The sequence below is a fragment of the Phasianus colchicus genome, chromosome 1 (assembly GCF_987193195.1).
Source record: "Phasianus colchicus chromosome 1, bPhaCol1.hap1.1, whole genome shotgun sequence".
NCBI classification, from domain to species: Eukaryota; Metazoa; Chordata; class Aves; order Galliformes; family Phasianidae; genus Phasianus; species Phasianus colchicus.
Genome location: NC_143436.1, coordinates 77,916,335 through 77,935,746, shown reverse-complemented (window position 1 = coordinate 77,935,746; position 19,412 = coordinate 77,916,335). Strand labels below are relative to the sequence as shown.

At 42.6% G+C, this 19,412-nt stretch overlaps 1 protein-coding gene across 2 annotated transcripts; it reads left to right on the top strand.

Moving 5' to 3' along the window:
* Positions 1–1,480: 1,480 nt before the first annotated feature.
* Positions 1,481–19,042, top strand: ITFG2 (integrin alpha FG-GAP repeat containing 2). Of its 2 annotated transcripts, none has more exons than XM_031611526.2 (12): positions 1,481–1,664; positions 3,525–3,620; positions 4,084–4,125; positions 6,528–6,696; positions 6,993–7,132; positions 7,500–7,648; positions 8,771–8,865; positions 11,230–11,283; positions 13,383–13,474; positions 14,337–14,454; positions 15,035–15,208; positions 15,350–19,042. In XM_031611526.2, exons 1-12 carry the CDS (start codon positions 1,569–1,571, stop codon positions 15,505–15,507), a joined length of 1,383 nt encoding a protein of 460 aa, XP_031467386.1. In that variant the 5' UTR covers positions 1,481–1,568; the 3' UTR covers positions 15,508–19,042. The 2 variants fall into 2 exon arrangements, with proteins under 2 accessions (XP_031467386.1, XP_090004548.1); XM_090148422.1 differs by having other exon boundaries at positions 1,528–1,680; positions 15,350–17,765.
* Positions 19,043–19,412: the final 370 nt, after the last annotated feature.

The following is a 19,412-nucleotide window of genomic DNA, read 5'->3' as shown; positions in this document are numbered from 1 at the left end:
CATAATTTAATTTCCATCACTGTCGTTGTCTGAAATACAGCACAGGTAAGGTGATTTTCACCTTGAAGATGCATGATTCAATGGATCAGATAGAAAATTACATACTATATATTTGCTTTGATTGGAAGCAGAGGTGCATATTCCCTTCTATTTCATTTGAATATGAAATAAAGCTATCAGTTAATACACATAGATCTGATAATTTCCCACGTGAATGGAAGGATTGGGAGAATACATAAATGGTGGACTGAGAATTAGGATGGGGCTAGTGAGGGGTCTGGAATGCAAGTCTTAAGAGGAGCACCTGACGGAACTGAGATTTAGTCTGGAGAAGAGGTTCTGGGGAGACCTGTACAACAGCCTGAAAAAAGGAGGTTGTGATGAGGTGGGGGTAGGCCTCTTCTGGTTGTGATGAGGTGGAGGTAGGCCTCTTCTCCTACATAGCTAGTGATAGGACTAAAGGGAACCGCCTGAAACTGTGCTGAGGAAGGTTCAGGTTGGGTATTAGGAAAAATTTATTCTCTAGAAGAGTGGTCAGGAACTGGGTCGGGCTGTTCTGGGAGGTTGTGGAGTCACCATCTCTGGAGATGTTCAAGTATTTAGAGAGAGGCTTCAGTGCAGTAATATTGGTAAGTGGATGGTTGGACTAGGTGATCTTGGAGTTCTTTTCCAACCTTGGTGATTTTATGAATCTATATTTAGCTCATTTAAATCAACTGTCAAATCCACCAAAATACTAAATCTGTGAGCCATTTTTAATCTCTGCATTCTGAAACAAAGTCTCCTTTTGATTCCAGGAAGTCTTTTTTAGCACTTTACCTTGACTTACCTTAAATCATGACCCATAATCAGCATCCATACTGTTAAGGAACTGCTAGAACTGGAGATGATTCAGTCTTTTGAGCTTTATGAAATTCACGGCTTTGATGATTTGCAAGGCATCCATTTTTAAAGCACACAAATTTTCTTGATGCCTGATGCAGTGACATGTTATCAAATGTGAGTTAGAGGTAATTGCATCATTATCTATTAATCTTGCAAGTCCCTCTTTTTTTACCAACAACCACTGGGGCACCATCAGTAGCTGTATCAGGTATGTTGACAAAGGTTGAAGAAAATAACTTTTTTTTTCCTCCTGCTTCATAAAAGATTGTAGTGACTGGTAAATTACACTTATCTGTCTCTCTGAATCTATAAGTCTTCATCCGATACTGTCGCCTCGCGCTGTCTTTAAGGTGCGGTTTACTATCATAAGTAAAAATGTAAATGAGTGTTGTAATTCAGCCTACAACACAAGGGAGAGAAAACCACCCCAGGCAATCAGTGGCATACTTTCCCACTGAACTCGAGCAAGAATCACACACCTGGTTTGCATAACACGGTCGGGCATTCTCACTGCGAAAGGCAGCTCAGTCGTGCAGCAGGGAACGGCGCCTCGCAAGGTCGCGGCGGTTCGGGAAGGGAGCGGCCCCGCTCCGCCCCTCAACGCTGACGTCATCACCCCCGCGGAGCCGCCATTGCCTTCCCGTCGTCCCAGCCTGGAGGCCGGCGGCGTAGCGAGGGACGGCATGCGGTCTGTCAGCTACGTGCAGCGCGTGGCACTCGAGTTCTGTGGCAGCCTCTTTCCGCACGCCATCTGCCTGGGGGACGCTGACAACGACACGGTGCGGCCGTGACGCGGTAGCGGCGGGATCTGTTCCAGGCTTTGAGCAGGCTGGTGGCGCGGGGCTGCGTGGCGGGCACACGTGCGAGCCTGGCGGGACTCCGCGGGGAGCCTGCAGCGCGGGGCGGGCGGGCAGGCAGAGAAGGTCGCTCATAAACGGAATGTTACCGTTACTGGATTACAGCCAGTCAACGTTTGCGTTACCGTTGGACGTCGTAGGCGCTACTTGTAAAGTTCTTAGGGAAATAAACTTTTGGTCCCAGGGAGAGACGTTGCCACCGTTGCACGACTGGAAATGCAAAGCTGTAGAGAAACAGTTTGTTGTCGTGCATTGGATTACTAATGGAATAAAGTCGAGGATAATTGTCTCTTGATCTATATGTTGGATGGATGTGCATCAGCACTGTTAGTGTCAGCTTGTAGGAAATATCCAAATAATTTTCTAGGACGGTATCTCTGATAAAGCAGATTTTATTTGCAATTGCAATGGCGGGCCTCCTGCAAGCAGGAGAGCCTCGAGAAAAAAGGTTACATCTTTTTATCCCCTACTGCCCGACGCTTATCTCTTTCTGCCCTGGTTCCTCATTGGCTGAGTACTGCAGGTTCACACTCTTCGCGACGCTCCACTAGTTATACAAATACCGAGTAAATATAAATCTCCTGACGCCTAAACATATATCTTAATTGTTTAATTACCTTCTAACAGTTGTTTTCTCAACAGACATTTGGTCACAGTTTTTGGATATCTGTTTTATAACATAAACATAGCCCGTTGATTGTTTTATGACCCCCCCCTTTAACATTTGTACCCCTTTACACTAAGTCATTGTTCTGGTCATTCATCTGTCCTTCCATAGAGATAAGCTCGGAAGGAGGATGGAAGGGAGTATCCTGGAGCCTGTTTATGGCATCCTGATATTCCCACAGAGCGTGACAGTTTTGCTTTGTGTAAAGGCCCTGACTCTTCATAAGTTTGTTAAATGTATTTCACTTCTGCCTGTCTAATGAACAACGTTACAATATATTCTCTAGTTCCAAACACTATACACACGTTGTTTAGAGCATTCAAAATCTGCTGTGAGAACGAATTTGTTAGGTAATTCAGTAATTAAGTTTCTAAAAATGTTACCAATATGTGTATATTATTCTTACTTTTCGTACTAATTATTTCTAAGAATATGCTACAACTTAATTCTTTAGATCAATTGCCCTTCTCCATTGTTCACTGCAGAAACAACACTTTCACTTTCCACAAGCTCCACAAATGGTTGTTCTTGGAATGTCTGATTTGGCTGTAATTAGGAAGAGATTAGCTTACATAGAATACATATATGAAGACTGTCTCAACAGACAAATCTTATGCTATACCCTGCTGTCCTGGAAAGTGTCATAGCTAGCCATGTGAGCTAATGTTACACAGGGTAATATGCTAGGGGACTTATGATATCCTCTGCATTATGACTCTACTTCAATTTTCTGCATATGTGGGCTAATTAGCAGGAGGAGGTGGTGACTGTTCAGCAGTCATCTTTCAGGAAGTAATTGCTGTTTAGCCAGTTTGTTAATGAGGCTGAAGATCCAGCGTAAATGTATTGTGCTCTTGCAGATTTTTTCTGGAGGATTACTTTCTCCACATCTTTCTCGGATGAATGAAGAAAGCCCAAGTCAGCTGTTTAGTCTGCTTGTGTAAAATGAGGGCTCTTAATTTTTTTTCCTAGACTTTTTCTACTGTTTCAGGCTTTTAACTCTTGTTTTGCTGATTGTTACCCATTTCGGGTATGAAATCTGTAATTCTCACTGTGCTGGGAGTACTATGTTACTGCAATTGTGAACTTCTTACTAACGCAATTCTCTTGTACAGCTGAATGAGCTAGTGGTAGGAGACACCAATGGGAAACTCTACGTGTACAAAAATGATGACAGCAAACCCTGGACTGTACGATCCTGCCAAGGAATGGTCAGTTCTTTTCAAAGCTTTAACTGGTTGGGCCTTTTAGTTTATGTACATATTACTGTCCTTTATCACTGCTTTGGAATATGAAAGCCAGAGAGGAGTGGCAGCCAGAACTGCTTCTGATGCCTTTCATCTAGTGATGTATGAGCCTCTTGCTTACAGCAAGCCCTCTGGACTAGAAATTATGAGCAGAGTACTGAACAAACACAGTAATTCTGTTGGGGCTTCTCCCACCTTGAACCTATTCCTGTCACTGTGAATTTTGCTCAAGAGCTCTGGACAGTTGTGTGGCTTATGTGTTTCTGTCCTGGGCTGTTCTTTTTGTCATTAAAAAGGCTGTTCAAGTTCAAGAGACTGTTTGTCTCTTGACAAAGAGGAGAGGGTACGGCAGGGGTTTATCTAAAAGTACTTCTTTGGGTTGCCTTATCTCATAGATGGACTCTTAAGATCTTCTTTTCTCTTGCAGCTTACATGCGTTGGTGTGGGAGATGTATGCAATAAAGGAAAGGTGAGAGCAATCAAACTCTCCCCATCTTTGTCAGTAGGGCAAATGGGAACTGCTTAGGAGATTTAGCTCATGGTCCGTCAAGAGCGTGGACAAGAACAGATGATAGGTGTTTTCTCTCCAGGATCTGACCTCATTGCACAGAATTTTAATGCTTCTATTTTAAAATTGTTTTTGTGTCATGTAACCTGCATCTTATCTGTCTGTGAACACCATACAAGTCTTAGTAAGCAAAGAGATCTTATCTTTAGGAAGCACTACTGATAAGCACATCCTTCTGTGTGAATGCCGTGAGGCTTCAGGGATTTAAGGATTACTCCCTTTCCTTGGTGGCTTTTATCCAGCTGTACTGAGCCCTACTGCAGATTGTGGCTCTTCTGCTGCTTGTCTGTATGTGTTTAAGGTCACCTAAACAAGACAGCCATAGAATAGTCTCAACTTCCAAGCAAATTCTAGTGGGTCTAATATAACTTCTTCAGGGGGCTTGCTATTTTTGAGAATTAAACAAATGACTAAGAGGTCAAAAATTCCACTTTAGGCACCCTGCCTAAAATATTGTGCTCCAGAGGAGAGCAGAGCTGAATTGAGGTTAGAGTAAGCCATTTATTGGAAATTGCATGCACACATCAGCTTGATATCCTATTCTGAAAATGATGAACTTTTTAGACTGTTTGGACCCTTCAGGACCTGAGTGGTTTGTATACTGGTGTTGTGATTTTGTGATTTTTGTTGTCAGTATTCCACACCACTATGTCATGTAAGGCAGTGGGAGTTAAAGAACTAATGTCCTGGTTCTGGGGACTGCCTTTTGTGGGCATTTTGGTTCTTGGAGAGGAGCAGCATTCCCCAGAGGACTTCAGGCCCAGAGGAAGAAAGGAGGAGCTTGTGGCTCGCTCTCCTGGTCCAGGTGGCTGAGAAGCATGTGGTCCCCGGCTGCTTTTGTCTGCCGTGGTATCACAGAATCACAGAATGGCCTGGGTTGGAAAGGACTTCAAGGGTCACGAAATCTCCAACCCCCCTGCCACAGGTAGGGCCACCAACCTCCCCATTTAACACTAGGCCAGGCTGCCCAGGGCCCCATCCAGTCTGGCCTTGAACACCTCCAGGGACAGGGCATCCACAACCTCTCTGGGCAGCCTGTTCCAGCACCTTACCACTCTCAGAATAAAGAACTTTCCCCTGACATCCAACCTAAATCTTCCCTCCCTCAACTTAAAACCATTTCCCCTTGTCTTGCTGTTAACTACCCTTTCAAAGAGTTGATTCCCCTCCTCTTTGTGTAGGCTCCCTTTAGGTATTGAAATGCTACAATGAGGTCACCCCGCAGCCTTCTTTTCTCCAGGGTGAACAAGCCCAGCTCCCTCAGCCTGTCCTCATAGGGGAGGTGCTCCAGTCCCCTGATCATCTTCGTGGCCCTCCTCTGGACCCTCTCCAACAGTTCTGTCTTTCTTGTACTGGGGGCTCCAGACCTGGACAGTACTCCAGATGGGGCCTCACAAGGGCAGAGTAGAGAGGGACAATCACCTCCCTGTCCCTGCTGGCCACCCCTCTTCTGATGGAGCCCACGATAACCATTTGCTTTATGAGCTGCAAGAGCACACTGCTGGCTCATGTTCAATTTTTTATCCACCAAGATCCCGCAGGTCCTTCTCTACAGGGCTGCTCTCAAGGACTGCTCCTTCCAGTCTATATAAATGCCTGGGATTCCTCTGGCGCAAGTGAAAAGCTTGCACTTTGTTGTGCTGAACCTCATTAGATTCTCCCAGGCCCACCTTTTGAGTCTGTTGAGGTCCGTCTGAATGGCATCCCTTCCTTCCACCACGTCAATTGTGCAACTCAGCTTGGTGTCTTCAGAAAACTCAATTCCACCATCGATGTCATTGATAATGATGTTAAAGAGCACTGGTCCCAAGACGGACTCCTGAGGGACACCACTCATTACCAGTCTCTAGTTTTGGACACTGTTTCTCTCATTTTCTCTCATTTTGTTTGATTTTGTTGGATGTAGTAAATTAATTTTCCTCCTCAGATCGTTGCTGTTGCTCTGTTTTTGGGTTTTTTTTAAGACCCATCTACTGTTTTGCCCCCCACCCCCCCACCCCCCGCAGTTTTTCTCTCTCTCCTGAGGCATACGCATGTGTGCCCTGTCTCATTAGTCGCAGGGCTGGGCCAGACCAGCTTTAAGCAGTTAACACCTTTTTTTCCTTCCTCTCTTTTATTTTTGTTTTGTTTGTTTTGTTTTGTTTTTTGTTTTTGAGACCCCTGTCACAGACACAGATCTAGAGATCTCTGTGACAACTGGCCAGAAATAGTCTCTTGTTCCCTTGTAGCAGTCATTGATCTTCCTTTGCCCTGCTACAATTTCTAAAAGAAAAAAATAATATAAAGTTCTCTTTCTCTCTTAGAATCTTGTAGTGGCAGTGAGTGCAGAAGGTTGGTTTCATCTTTTTGATCTGACTTCCCCTTCAAAGCACCCAGATGCTTTAGGCCACCATGAGTTAGCGGAAGAGCAGAAGCCAGTGTTCAAGCAACATATTCCTGCCAACACCAAAGTCATGCTAATTAGTGACATAGGTGAGTGGGATAACAAGGATGGGAGTTCAGGGTGAGGGGATTTGGGGGCATGAAGTGGTGATGGGGAGAGAGAAAGTGTACGAGCACATAGAAGAAAATGACTACCTAGCTGAAACAGTTACTTTAACAAAGACTGTCCAGTCCTTGAGGAGAGGAGCAAGAATTTACAAAAAAATTCCGAAGTGTGAGTTCTTGTAATGGGGTTGGGATCCTCAAGGATGGTGCTTAATGGATGTCGGGGTTTTTGCAGTTATGAAGGCCTAAGAGTGCCCTTCTGTCTCCTGGTTTCCCTGCAGATGGAGATGGGAAATGTGAGCTGGTGGTAGGTTACACTGACAGAGTAGTGCGTGCCTTCCGCTGGGAGGACTTGTCAGAGAATTCAGACCATGTCTGTGGGCAGCTGATCCTGCTGAAGAAATGGTTGCTGGAAGGTCAGGTAAGGATATGGGAAGAGGCACAAGATCTGATTCCTATTAACAAAGTAATTGTCATCTTGATGACTTGAAAGGAGACTTGTCCAGCAGTTGCCCTGTGCATGCAAAGAAGCTGATGTGATGTTCATTAGCTTCTCTCACTTGACTAGAGAATGTTTTCCACTAGGGGTGTTCTTAAGTGGCTTTTGCTAGGTGAAGATCCCTTTTACTTGGATATTTTGCCTGTACCTGGCTTTGTTCAGCTTATACTCAGCTTCTATGAGTAAATCTGCTGTAGTCAGATTTAGGTACAAGTTGCACAGTGGAAACTTCTAGGTTATGTAAGGTTCTCAGTTCAACTCTGTCTTTGTTTATCTTGTGTCAGTACAGGTGGATAGCCTTTCTGTGAACCCAGGCCCTGATGGCTTACCAGAGATGATGGTGTCCCAGCCAGGCTGCGGTTATGCCATTCTGCTGTGCACCTGGGACTCTGAGCAGCAACCCATGATAGAGGGGAGAGAGAGCTCTTCCCCAAGCAGGTAAACAGTGATTGTGTGGAGTAGATGTGGAGATTCAATTGTAGATGCCTGTCACGAAAGGGCACCACCACCACTGCCTGTCTGAGGGATAATGCTGTCATCCTAGTGAAGCCAGTATCTGCGATGAACTATCTGCTGGGAGTTCATGACTTAAGCTTGTTGGCACCCAAGTGCCCATGAATTCAGGTCTCTATCCTAAAGACGAATACTGTTTTTGTTGTGTCCTGCTCTTCTTCTCGAGTTGGCCAGGGAGTGAGTGACCTAGATCTCAATAAAGAGGAGTAGTCAGGGGAGCTGTCTAATGGTGGGAAGGGTGGCATCTGTAAAGCTGAGCCAAGGCCAATTAATCTGAAGCCCTGGAAAGACACTACTGGTTTCTTCCATGTAGGGCAGGATTTCCTAATAAGAATCTAGCAGCCAGTGCTGTAAATTACAAGCAGAGAAATCAAGATGAGCAGTGAGGTTATTTTCCCTGTCCCTAGAGGCACCACTGTGAGAAAATCAGGCACTCCTGTGCTGTTCTGTGGGACACTAAGGCAGACCTAGAAAACGTACAGGATGGAAGCTAGGCAAGTCTTGATGTCTTAGAGACCTTAATGAAATATAAGTATCTGCCTAGCCAGAACTCAGGCCCAGACATGATCTCTGACTTACTTGTATAACAACAGACAGTTTTCCTGAATGTATAGCAGTCAGGCATGTGTGACAGAAAATAAGTTTAAAAAAAAAAAAGCAAACAAAAAAACGCCAATCTCCTTGTTTAGAATAGATGTTTTATTGACCTAGTTGAGTTCTTTCCAGTTTTTTGATGCTACAAATCACTAGGTCTTGTTTTTTAATCATTAGCAAATTTCTGTCATTCCTGAGGTGGTGTGCTTTCTTTTCATTGCTTTTTGTCAGCAAATAATCTTACTGATGATTGAAATGTCCCCTGCTTAAAGCAATCTCATTTTTTGCTTTGGGGTAGCATACTGTTCCTGAGTATTTCACTAAAGGGTTAGCCTGTGCACAGACTCTATCCATCTCTAGACTTGGAGAGTTCTGGAGTACTCTGCTCTTCAGATTGTCTTGACACAGGACCAGGCATGGACCGTTCCTGATGCCTGCCTCTTTTCTCCCTAGAGAGGCCCCTGTTCGAGATGTTATTCTTCACCAAACATCTGGCCGGATTCATAACAAGAATGTTTCCACTCATTTGATTGGTAGCATTGGCCAAGGTGAGAGATTAAGAGCTTGGGGTCTCTGCCTCAACAGTTGCCTGTGATATTTTTTCAATATGTCAGTCCAGTGTGAAATTAGATTTCCAGAGGCTGAAAACTAAAAACTTCAGGAGTTAGATGCTAGAACAGAAGGATTTCATCTCCTGTTGGTTTGCCTCCAAAAAACAGCTAAACATTTGCTTTTGAACTTTTTACAGACTTTGGACCTTCCCTTGGTTATTCTTCACTCAGCACAAGTTTCCCTGCATCCTCCACTTGCTTGCATTTACTCATCTTGAATGTCTATGAAGCCCTGCTCCTGCAGATATACTAGTTCCTTACTTTTGCATGACTGCAGCTTCTGCCCTCTTCTTAATTGCCTAGATACATCTCTTCCTTTCCACAGCATCATTTTTAATTTCTTGCATTTGAGCACTTGATTCCTCTAACAGCTGTATCCTGCCTTGTTTTACCTGTGGATCCCAACCCTTCCAGAGCTGCTTCCATATTTCATTTTTATTGCTGTCCTTTGTCTCCTTTCAGTTTATACTGTTTAACTGTTATCTATAGCTGCTGGCTTCTCTCAGCCCTAACCAACTGCTTTTGTATCCAGGCATTTCTTACATGCTGCCAGTGCTTCCTGCATGAAACTGGCTGAATATACTGAACACTGTTTTGGTACATACAGAGAGTACAAATTTCACACTCCCTTGTCAATACGCTCATAATGCAAGGAAGAAGAAGATTGGTATGGGTCATTTTCCCTCCTTGTCTGCAACTGGCTGGAATTGATGTGCATTTGAATTATCATCTGCAGTGCTGTCTGTGGAGGAATTAGGCTGTACAGTGTGATTAGAATTGAAGGAGAAGGACAACTGACCAAACCCTCCCCCCATTCCTTTCCCTGCTCTGCAGAGTACAGTTCCTACCCAGTTGCAAAACTTGTCATATTTTCAGCATTTCAGCTGCTGCAAGTACCGTGATCACTGGAGCATGAAATCAGTTATTTCACTGCATACAAAACCTGCAGAATAAGGGAAGAGAAGTTTGTAAAAAGCCCTTTGGTGCTGGAACAGCAGTAGCGAGACAGTTGAAGTGTGTCGTGCTGACCAGTTTGTAGAGGACACAGTAAATGATTTAGAACAGAGTGAGTCTAGATAAATGTCAGCTACAGGCAGTATAACACCCAATTGGCTAACTGCTTGCTATAAATGATCCTGTAGAAAAAGGGCACTGTATGTTCTGGGGTGTTGTAGCCTGGAGCTGTGCATGGATGGCAAAGGTAGGCTTGTGGTACAGTGTCATTTTGGGGAAGCTATCTGGGAAAAGCATGAAACCCCTTTCAGCTCTGCTGACTTGCCACTGACTGCCACATTTCCTGGGTTGCTGCAGACCTCCAGGAGACCGTGCCTCCTTCGACATGGTCAGTGCAAACATAAAATGCAGCTGTAGTTGAAAACAGCTCCAGCCTTCTGCCTCCCAGTGTGATATCACTTCCAAAACTTTTATCTTGCATGTCTCTTCTGATTAGTGGACAGGTAGAGAGTTTACTGAAGTGGTGGTCAGGAAAGTCTTGTCTTTGGATTTAGTTAGTCCTGTGCACAATTGTGTGATACACAGGCTTTGGAGAGGAACTGTTTGCAGGCAGTTCACAGCTGTGGGGACTAATAAAGCCAGGGCTGGGTGCATGAACATTGAGACAGATGTCTAACCTACTCTCAAAGCAAGAGCTCTGTAGCATCTGAGCAGCGTTTGCTGAGTGGAAACCACAGCTTCTGTCCAGTTTTCATCTAGTGGAAAGCATGATCTCAGCAGACTCATTCAGGAGCTGACATGAAGGTGCTTTTGTGCCACTTTGACTGAAATGTAGTCCTAGTGGGATCTGTTTTTCCTTCTTGTTTCTGGAACAACTGAAGGCAACATTCCTATCCCTGAGGGAAGCAGTGAGGATACAGTTGTAATATTTAGTTTAGGCTATTATCCACATTGTCCCTCTGTGATTATTGTGCCTGTGTTTGTGCATTTTTGGAGCCTAGAGAGGGTATGATAATGTTGACTGCAACCAGAACTGCTGAAGGCCTGCATACATTTGGCATAAACAAATTCCTAGAAGCAGTCAGCAGAGCCAGACATGCCTGTATCAATGCAAACTAAAGATGCTGGATTCTTGGGTTTACACTGACAGTAGTGCTCTACAAATAAAAGCTGGCATGAGGTAGGATTGGTTGCAAGACTGCAGATACCTGTTATGCAAAGTTGCAGGACTGGGCAAAAAAGAAGGCAATACGAGTCAGCTTGTTGTTTTGAATTTTTTTTTTCAGGAGAGGGAAGGAACAATGCTCATAAATATGTTTCAACTCTAATTCTCTTCTGCATTTACAGGCTGTTCCAGTGTGGGTAATGGCTCCGGTCTCTTTGCCCTATGTACGCTTGATGGTAAGTCCTACTACTATCCTGAAAGAAGGGCCTGTGAGAAAGCCCAAGACCTGTCCTTAATTAAAAGTAGGGAACAAGTGTGCAGTGCTTTTGCTTTTGAAAGAAGAGGGAACTGGGCTTCAGAAATGTTTCCTGATGCACACAAAAGAACTTGACTCTAGCTCCTTCTTCTGATATGGTTTTTTTTTTTTTTTTGGTGTCTTAGTAGTTCCCTTTTTTGCTATTACAATCCCTTCATCTGTAGATTTCAAAGCATTTTACAAACATTTATTACTCATATGGCATCATGGTGTATGGGGATAGAACTGTTAAAGCTTGGCCCGAAACTGAAAGCTTGAAACCAGAATTAGCATCTGTTTACTCCTAAGCTGCATGCTTACCCAATACTTAAACAACTGTTTGAGATGCCAATTTGGCAGTGCAATTCAATTAAACAAGAGCTTGTAAACCGTAGCAGAGATATGCCTTTGTACTTGAAGGGATTTGTGTTGTTTCCAAAAGCAATAAAGGAAATGGATGCTGAAACTCAAGTATTGTTAGTGAAGAGCTTGCCTCACACTGGCCTGGATCCATGTTTTTCTGCTCCATTGCAGACTGAGAAGTGATAGGACAGACTAAATCTAATCAACTGAATGGAGGGATTCTGTTCAAAAAGCAGCTGTGTGGAGACAAGGTGCTGTGTATCTCTGTTCCCAGATAGGCAACCTGGCCTGTATGGGCTAGATGTCCATCTGCCCTATGATCTTCTGCTAGGGAGTTTCTGATTCTTGTTTGGGCCTTAACTGTGAAGCTGCCTCAATGGGCAAGGCTTCCAGTCATGCCATCATTCCTTCATGAGCCGTACTGAGATTGGAGGGTTAGTGAGGATAGGTTCATGTTTACGTTATATGACCTTCTGTCTCAGGTCTGCATCTCCCACTAGCCTCCATGGTACTTTCACAGTACCTCTGGATAGTAGGAAAATGGTATGAGGTCAGTGTTTAGAATGATTTTAGCATCCAGGAAGCCACTTCTATGCTACTAGCCAGTAACTTTTCAGCTGATACCTGTTCTCTTGAGATTGTGTGATCTGTGGTGATTTGCGGAATCAAACTCTCTAACCCACGTAAGGTTATAAGAGCAGGTATGTCTTTATTTCAGCGCTGCACCACACGCCGGGTGCAAGGGGGATCGCTCCTCCTAACTTGCACACCGGAAAGTGAGATCCCATTACATTTATAAGTCAATCCATACATATTCAGGAGTGTTACCTAAGACTCACTAACATATTCATCACCTTTCTGGGAGTTCATTTACATACTGTCCCCCTCCCCAGTGCATGTGCAGCAGCATCCATTGGATGAAGGCCCGACGTCTTCCTCCCCCTCTGGTGGTCATTCCGGGATGAAGTCAGACGTCTTCCTCGCCATGTCCTTCCGACCTTTGTCCCAGTTTTGGGCTCTTCTCCCGTCCTGCATACCTCAGCAATCTCTAATTCTGCCTATCCTTGCCTCCCCCTCACGTTCTCAGGGGCCCTTTCTGCTGACTAGAGACGGCTGTTTGTTGGGAGTGTATTTTGGGCTAGCAAAGGTTAAGCGATAAGTTCCCCTTGAGATAACAAGAGGTTAAACTAAGAAACGAATTCCCTAAGCTGAGCAATAAATTCCTCCTGAGTTAGCAAGAAGGGTTAAATTACGTGATGCTAATTTCTTTGAGTTAGTAAAGCCAAGCGATGTTACAGACCCCCCTTTCATCTTTCCCACTTTACTGTCTCAGTGGGACATGGTGAGAGGATTCTAGTTTACATGGTCTCATACGTATATCAGTGTGAAACCTGTTGATGTACTACACCCAGGGATCATGTTTTGAACATTTTCTTCTTAGGGTGCAAGCCAATTAGCAGAGCTGCTGCCCATTCCTTCCTGTTTCCTGTTACTGCTGAAAATATAATCAACTACTATCCCTCCCAGAAATGAGACTGCTGTCAGCTACAGTCTGTACTATGCTCTCCCCTCCAAGTGCAGACCATGAGTGCTGAAGGAGTACACAGGGCCCAATGTTAGCAGACATTGTGTTCCCTTTTAATATTTTCAGGACAATCTTTTTTTTTTCCTCTTCAGGGACATTGAAACTCATGGAAGGGGCAGACAAGCTGCTCTGGTCTGTGCAGGTTGATCACCAGCTATTTGCACTGGAAAAGCTGGATGTTACTGTGAGTACTATGTGAATAGGTCTGAGAGTGAACGAATGAAGACAAAAGTTCAACATAGCTTTTCTATGTTTAAATTTAGGAAGGGCAGAGACAGTATTGCAGCATCTGAGGCACGAACTCAGATGTGAATGATGCAGATTGTTTACTGCAGGTTCTAACATCCCTTGTATACATTCACAAGTTTTCTTTTTAACTTTTCCACCACCTTTACATGTCAACAAAACATTCCACACACTCCTTAACTGCACACAGGCACTTATACAATCAGAGCCATGAGTTGTCTCTAGTAACACGCTCTTCCTCCAATCAGGACCATCATCATGAGAGCATCACACAGCTTAGTTGACTTTGCTTTTCTCTTCTTCTGGAGATGTCCTTGGTTCTCAGTGTTGCTTTTTCTTGCTATTTTGCTCCACAGCTGCTGCTCTGAATAGTCTTTCTTGTATTCCCACAGAGTATGACTCAGCTGAAAAAATGCTGGGATTATTGAAGGATGATACACTGAAAGCTCTGACTGCCAGCACATTCTGCACTCGTGTCAGTCTGCCTTTCTCTAAGAGGTTGAGTTGTGTCTGCCTATTTGACCTAGTGAGCGCAGCGCCTTGCTGTGAATTTTTCCATCCCCTAACTGCTCTTTTATCTCATTGCAAAATTGAAAAGTTTTGCAAATTGTCAATACTCCAATTGTCTACAGGCTCATAGGATACATAAGGATTGTAATAGAGAAGGAAGAGTTGATTTCCAAGTTAATGAAGAGTGTTATCTTGTTCATTAAGTAGTGCTCTACCTCTGAATAAGCAGAAAGATTATTGACTGCCTCTGGGAGTAGTTGATGTCTGTGCTAATCCTATGGTTCCTGCAGGGCAATGGGCATGAGGAGGTAATTGCCTGTGCATGGGATGGCCAGACATATATCGTTGACCACAATCGCACAGTTGCCAGATTTCAAGCAGATGAGAATGTCAGTGCATTCTGTGCAGGTGAGGATTTTGACTGCAAAGCCAGTCCTCACAACTCCATAAAAGCTACTACTCTCCTCTGGGGAACCTGTGATCTTTTGTCTGTCTGCAGTGGGGAATAATTTTCCTGGGGTGTATATTCTGCAGGAAGAGGCACAGCTGGTCTTCCCACTGGTGGAATCTGGGAAAAGCAGAATGAGTGGGGGTGATGCTGGGGTATGGCTGTGGTTGGTTTAATTTAGTTTTTTGGGTTTTGTTTTTTCTTTTCTGTCCAATCTGAGAGTGCTACAGCATTTTCTTCTCCATTGCTTTTTAATTTGCAGTCTTCTAAGCCTGAGCCTTGACTTTGCTAATTCTCTTTTACAAGTCTCTTTCAGACTTGTAAAAAGCGGCTTGCAAACCCACAAGCTGCATAATGACAGTTTAGAGATAACTGAAATGTCTCAGAGGGGCTTAACAGCCAAGTCCATCTCTGTTCTTCCCTTGAAGGTGCTTACTGCTCTCTGATAACGTCTTTGTTATCTCATCCTGAGAAGTTACCTATTTGCCTTCTCTGTATTTTGAAAAGTAGCCAGATTTTCCATACTTCTGTTCTTTGTAGGCCTATATGCATGCAAACGAGGAAGCAACAGTCCCTGCCTGGTTTATGTCAGTTTCAGTCAGAAGATCTACATCTACTGGGATGTGCAGCTGGAGAGAATGGAGTCCACCAACCTGTTAAAAATCCTGGAGAGTGACCCAGAGTTTGGCAGTCTACTGCAGGAGCTGGGTGTAGGTGAGTGCACAGAATGAGGGATATACAAGAAAAAAGAGAGGAAAAGCTGCTGGTGCTAGAGAACTGGAGTTCCAGGTACTTCTTGAGAAGGGCTACTTAACCTGTTGAGAATCCCTGCCAATTGTCTTTCTTTTCCTGTAGAAAAAAGTGATGTTTCTGCAATCCAAGATCTGATTTACAAAACACTGTATTTTCCCGAGAAACTGCAGCCTAACAGCTCTTTGCAGTGTCAGAATCCTGGAAAAGACTCCTCTGCCCACTACACTGTCATCCAGAATCCCTTACAAGACTCAAGGTGAACATCTTTCATCCCATTGGAAACTCTCTTCTGACTGGAACTAAGCATTCACCCTGAATGATAGTATTCTCAGCTTGTCTCTTCTATCTCAGTTGAATTTGGATGGGAATAATAGGCTCACCTGCTGTATTACATCTGTATCTTCTCCCATTTGTGTAATGTTTTATTGGACATGCGTGGAGCAGTCCCTTCACCATTATGGCAGCCTGAGGGGATTGTGTATGCGAGCAGATATTATTAATTTGGTGGTTTTGTGTTAGCAAACGATAACATTTAAAGATCTTGAAAGCTGCTTTTTGAAGGCTTGCTGTGCTATGCTCTGCAAAATATCCAAAAGCTGTCCTAACAGCGAGAATTAATTTTGTGTGGAGGAAAAGGATGTCTTGCCATTGGGTCAAAAAATCTGTTGCTCTTGTGTGGGAGAACCTGACTTTTTACATAATACTGCAGCTTTTTTTGTTTGTTTTTTGTTTTGCAATTTCCATTTATAAGTTTATGAAATATTTATAGAGAACAGCATCAGTCTTCTGTATCTTATGGCTGTGAAAATTGAAGCACAAAGCAATAAACTGATACAACTTGCTTTGTAACAGTGAGCACTCCTATTACTTCTCAGAGCAGCATTTTTGCATCTCTGACTACTCTGTATCTACAGTGGAAGTTTTTCTCCATTTTAATGACCTCTCAGAAGCATTTTTGCATGCTCCCATATAATACTAAGTGCTTGTATATAACTGGACTAATGAGGCAGGAGCTCTGAAGTTGCAGTAGAGCTTTGGTACCAGTGTTGATCAAACTAGTGGAAGTTTTGAGCAGCAGGGCATGAATTTGTTATCTATGGAGAGTTGACAGTGTAGGAACCACATACTAATGGGTTAAATAAAGAGTTGTTTTGGGGGCTGCTTAGCTCTGGACTGTAATTTCAGGGAGTTCCATCACCTTTCGTGATGCTGAGATATACAGCTACCTGTCCCACTGGGCAGTCACAATACAGAGCATATCCTTAGCTGCTGGCAGATAGTGTGACTTGGGCTCTCATCATTTTTATTGTGCTTTCCTAATCATGACGAGTCCTGTACTGGCTATTAATTAGGTCACAATAAATTGGCTTCCGTCTAATTTCAGGTTTCTGTTTCCGACAACCTAGAGCTGCTGTTCTGACTGCCAGAACAAGTGAGAATTCTCACTTTTCTCAGAATTTCAGGTGAAGTAGCAACTACCCTTCTCTCTTCTCCTGTGGCCCAGTTGTAGAGGTGGGATGAACAGGCTGGTTTCTTTGTATTCTGAGATACGTTCCTAACCCTATTGCTACTTGATTTTAATCTTCAGAATTAGTGGACCTGACACTGAGGGACCACAGTGGAGCAGAGTTCTGCAACGCAGGTTGCTGAAAACATATGATAGAACATGTGCTGTTCTATCCCTAAAACAAACTGCTGCTCTTCATCTGTGTTGGGTTGTGTATTTCCTCCTCATACATCCTTAATTCTGTGGCATCTGCCTCCTACACTGGAAAAGATATATATATCTTTATATATATCTCTATATATAATTACAAATAACACCAATGTCTGAGTTCTCACTCATGATTTGCACAACCTAGCATGTGTACAGCTGCATAGGTGATGGACTCTTGCTGTATGTGCAAGAGTCTTGTGCTTGCCATGGCCCCACTTAACATCTTTTTTGGCTTTAGTAAGGCAAGCAGTTTCCGCAGAAGTACTCTTCTTGATCCCATATTGGGATCTCAGAGGTTCCTGCAACAATTGCCTGGAACATTTCATTTGTCACTAGTTGAGCTAATATGTTAGCTGGGTCCTACAGGCTATTGCAGCGCTACTACATTAAAACTTCCCAACCCATAACAGCAAAAGAAGATTGTCTACGCTCATTAACAGAGAACAACTCAGTGCTGGCAGTTTATGTAAAATAGGTATCTTTCTTAGCAACACAAGCACAAGGGGGATACAAATGGTTGTATGACTGAAACTGATTTATGCAAAACAAATTTTGCTATACAGGTCAAATGAACAGATAGTTCAAAATGATCTACTGTTGAAATGTTGATTTATTTTAGTCAGAACAGGAAAGCGTTACTGTAGATGAATGACATTTTTCTAGGAACCATCTTAAGAAGAAAATATGACAGAACATGTAAATGTTGCAACTTGTGCAGCTTAGGCCTTTTCTCCTGTTGGATATCGTTGCTTTGTGCAGTGCAAGCTCAAGAATGCTTCTTTGTGGAAAACAGGTTAGAAGGTATGAACACTGCATATCATGGGTGTCCAACTTTTTTGCTTGCCTGGGCCATACTGAGTGAATGGGAATCATCTTGTACCACATCTAAAATACGTAATAATGTATAAAGTCTCATAATCAGACATGATAAAATTTTTGAGTTGAATATTAGATTACAGCTGTGTACAAAATTCACAGGTAGTGTATTTAGATTGACTGAAATGGAGTCCCAAATACAAAAAAAAAAAGTTTGTTTTTCTTTAATCTAATCTCAAAGCCTATTCTCAAATTCTTTTTTCAAAACTGAAAGCAAGGCTGCATATTTTTCACTGCTCACAGGACCGTGTTTAAGCCAGCATATCAAAATGCATGAAATTATTTGACATAGCTTGAGCTTGCCATAATTTAAGTTTTATATCAAACACAGTTGGAGACACAGCAGATGAGATCATTTTCATCTTGCAGCTGCATGTTTAACTCATTTAAATGAGTGGACAAATCTGTCAAAAATGCTAAATCTGCGAGCCATTTTTAATCTTCACATTCTGACACAAATTTTGCTTTTGACTCCACGAAGGACTTAATTTCATTTCTCAAATCATACAATATTTTTAGTGTTCTACCTTTACATAGCCACCTGGCTTCAGAAAAGTAAATGATGTTCCCATAATCAGCATCCTCACTTTTAAGGAACTCCTGGAATTGACGATGATTCAATCCCTTGTTATGAAATACAGAGCTTTGATGATGTTTTTGAATTACATCATCAATTTTTAAATTTAAATTTAAAATTTAAATTTTCTTGATGTTTGATGCAACAGTATTTCACCAAGTGTGATTTTTCTTGTGGCAACTGCATTATTTTCTCTTTATTTTCCAAGTCCCTTTTTTTACCAGCCATTAGGGTGCTATTAGTAGCTTTAACAAATATGTTAACAAATGTTAAAGAAAATTGCTTGAATGTATTTTTTACTGTTTCATACAAGTGGGGAGATGTAGTTGTGTCTTTTATAGACACCAAAGAAGCCATTTTTTCAGTGACATTATATTCATTATCAGTATGTATTACAAAAATGGCAGGTAGATCTGTATCTGTAGCATCAATACTTTTATCACTAAAGCAAAAAAATATGAAATTAGTATTGTACTCTCCATATTTCTTTTGATAGATTTTCCTTTTTCTTCTATTCACTTGGCTGTAGTCCTGCAAGACAAACTGATTTTAGAAAAACCTGCTTTGGACATATCATGTGTGCCATGCTTTCTGTACATTGCTTAATAAACTCATCTTCGGTAAATGGTTTTGATTTTTTTGCAGTTAGATTTGCTATCATGTAACTAGCTTTTATAATAGAGTCCATTTGAGTTTTAATTTTTTTAAAAAAAGATTCTGGTGGGATGACAGTTTTTTTTTTTTCAATTTCACTATTTTGTCTTTATGAAGCAGTCCTTAATATTCATTAAATTTGGCAGCATGTTTCTGCATGTAATGTCTTTTCAAATAGCGATCTTTGAAAACTGACATAATTTCCTTGCAAAATAATCGTAGTGCCATATTATTTATCTTGACTAAAATCTACTTGTCTATCTGTTTTTCCTTGAACACTCTTCCTTCCTTCACAACTTTTCTTTTTTTTTTTTGGCTCTGCTATCCTTTGAGGTAGCATG